Raw genomic sequence first — 2,789 nt, 5'->3', positions numbered from 1 at the left:
TTGTTTGAATGTTGCTGTTCCTTTTTATGCATATTATTTGATTTGCGCCAACTTTCCTTAGATGAACATTGAATATTGATCGACCTACTGTACTCAAGACCAGTGTTATTAAAACTGATCCGGCGCGGTAAACCATTGATCTGGACCTTTGGCCAGACCAAGCAATATCATATTATGTAAATGCAAGTGGTCCTGTCAAAAATCGGATTTGATTGGGTCAACTAGCAGGTTTTATATAGGGCAACTTACAAAAATATCCTTAAAATTAGAGATGTTTTGAAAAATCATATGAAAACTTTTTTAGAAGTAAAAAATACTGTGCAAAATTAAAGTGACACAATGTCACATTTTTGTAAAAAAAAATGGTCACTTTCTTCAAAATTTAAAAAAAAAAGTGACAAAATTTAAAAAAAAAAAAAAGTGACACAAACACTCGAAAAGTGACAAAATTAAAAAAAATTGACAAAAACTAAAAAATAAATAAATAAATTGACAAACATCAAAATAGCATCATTCATTTGTGCAGCACCAATAATCATGTTCTTAACATATCCATCATGTCTAGAACAATTCATATGACAAATGACAAGAAAAAGTGACAAACACTGAAAAAGTGACATATATGATACAAATTGGAAAAAGTGACAAACATTCAAAAAAGTAACGAAAATTCAAAGAAAATGACGTACACTCACAAAAGTTAACACAAATTAAAAAAAAAAGTGAGAAAAAATAGAAAAAAGTGACTAAAAACATTTGAAAAAGTGACAAAAAATCAAATAAATTGACATACACNGCTTCGTTTGATTTAACTCTCTATGGAGCCTGTCATCTTCTGTTTCTTCAAATTTCCAATCTTAACTGACATTTGCAAAAGTACCTAATAGTTATAGATGAATTAATAATTGAACGAGTGCTTTCTTTATCATTCTGGCAAAATACATATCCAAGTTATAATTTTTAATTTTCTGAATGTCTAATGCAGTTTGGAGACTACGTTGAGGAACTTTTCTTGCTTAACCACAGGGGATAGTATTATGGTGGCTTACAATAATAAAAAGTACTATATAGACATCATAGAGTCGAAGCCTTCAAATGCAATAAGTATTATAGAAACTGATTGTGAAGTGGACTTTGCTCCTCCTCTTGATTACAAGGAGCCTGAAAAACGTGCCACATCTATTCCAACGGGCAAAGCACCGGCAGAAGGTGCTACATTTCTTATTTTATCACTTTGTACTTTATTTCTGATACCTTTTTCTTTATTATATAGTTGTCATTTTCAATGTTACAATAGATTGTTTCCTATGCACCATAGATTTTCTCATTCCGTAAATCATTTTAGGACTCAAACTTAAATTTATTTCCCGCTTTTGGGTGATTTGTTCAGGTCAGGAGCCTCCAGCCGAAGAACCAAAATTCAATGCCTTTACTGGTGTTGCCAGACGCTTGGATGGAAAGCCTCTGAAGAACTTGTCCCCACCCATTTCATCATCAGGGTCGAAAGACAGGACACCTGGTACTTCCAATGGAGTTGGGCAATCTTCCGCTTCCAGTTCCAGTTCACAAAGCACTAGCCGTCAATCTCAGGGAAAGCTTGTCTTCGGCTCAAATACAAATCGGACTGGAGAAGCTCAGAAGGTTCCTCTCTCTCAAGCCTTATTTTCCTTTATCAGGATAGTGGTGTAAACCAGCCAGCTCACGCCCGTCCGAGGGCTGGGCCGTTGTTGCGTATTTATCTTAAACCTATTGTTTATATACTGTAGGACACTCCAAAAGAGACAAAGCCGGAGCCTCCGAAGAAAGAAGAGCCGAAGTTTCAGCCGTTCTCTGGAAAGAAGTACTCATTGAAGGGTTGATTGTGTATTAATGGAAGCCTTTTATGTTATGCATATATTAATCTATGGGTCAGAACTACAGGAATTATATTTAAGTGGGACATTTTGTGATCAAAATGTGTTAACTGTTGGTTCTTGTTCCAAATGTGAAGAAATTATATGCTTAACTCTATCTACCGAGTCTTCTACTCGTATGCTTGCAGGAATGGATGGTGTTGCATCTAAGCTCATTTTGCTTGTGTATCCTTTTGACCAAAGTAAGCATTTTTATTGGACGGTGCAAATTAATTTCTCTACTAATCGCTGGCAGTGTTCTAAAAGGTAGGAATAGACGACGTATACATGTGAGGCATGTCCCCCTTATATGGAAAAGGCATGAAGAAGACAATTATATTGCCGTAATGTGAGCTTTAGCATAAAAAGGCTCAACTAATGCGAGCCTAGGTGCGAAAAGATGCACCTAATGTAGGCCTAGGCGTGAAAAGAGAAGACTCTGAGCTTAGCATGAAAAGGCCTGATTTTTTAAATTTTTTTTTTTTCAATTTTTTAGCTTAAATAAATAAATTGAATTATCATTATAATTTTAAAATAATTAAATGAATATTAGAAATAATGAAAATGTCTTATTAGGCCTAAGTGCTTATTTGGTAGGTATTTTGTTTATTGATTTTTTGATCGTTAGATATAAAGTGAGCCTTATCTATGAGAGAATAATTCAAAAATGACGGCTGAAATAATGGAATAACGGTCAAAAAATTATTTTTAATTAGATTAAAATCCTTATCAAACATGTTCTAAATTTTACTTAGGTGGTAGGGCCTGACGCGATCGTAATGTCTATTGTGGATCCCTACTTTCTATCTAAGTTCAGAATACAAAATAATCCTTTCATAGGTTGGAGACTCCTAATCATACAAAATGGAAGTAAGAGTAGCAATTTAAACCAAAATT

General features: G+C 34.0%; 1 protein-coding gene across 1 annotated transcript; it reads left to right on the top strand.

The window, feature by feature from the left end:
- Positions 1-965: 965 nt before the first annotated feature.
- LOC111374922 (ubiquitin fusion degradation protein 1 homolog) lies at positions 966-2,028 on the top strand. Its single transcript, XM_022997686.1, has 3 exons — positions 966-1,209; positions 1,391-1,641; positions 1,767-2,028. The coding sequence occupies exons 1-3, from the start codon at positions 1,038-1,040 to the stop codon at positions 1,857-1,859; spliced, it is 516 nt and encodes a 171-aa protein (XP_022853454.1). The 5' UTR covers positions 966-1,037; the 3' UTR covers positions 1,860-2,028.
- The last annotated feature ends 761 nt before the right edge of the window (positions 2,029-2,789 follow it).

Source organism: Olea europaea, unplaced genomic scaffold (genome assembly GCF_002742605.1).
Source record: "Olea europaea var. sylvestris unplaced genomic scaffold, O_europaea_v1 scaffold1314, whole genome shotgun sequence".
NCBI classification, from domain to species: domain Eukaryota; kingdom Viridiplantae; phylum Streptophyta; class Magnoliopsida; order Lamiales; family Oleaceae; genus Olea; species Olea europaea.
Note: the sequence above shows the minus strand (reverse complement) of the source record. Positions and strands in the feature narration are given on the sequence as shown.

What these genes read in the sequence shown, in the direction of transcription:
- LOC111374922 (XM_022997686.1), top strand. Translation starts at nt 1,038, where the DNA reads ATGGTGGCTTACAATAATAAAAAGTACTATATAGACATCATAGAGTCG. An exon ending in GGGCAAAGCACCGGCAGAAG is followed by an intron (nt 1,210 to 1,390) that starts GTGCTACATTTC and finishes TGATTTGTTCAG; the next exon opens with GTCAGGAGCCTCCAGCCGAA. An exon ending in GGACTGGAGAAGCTCAGAAG is followed by an intron (nt 1,642 to 1,766) that starts GTTCCTCTCTCT and finishes TATATACTGTAG; the next exon opens with GACACTCCAAAAGAGACAAA.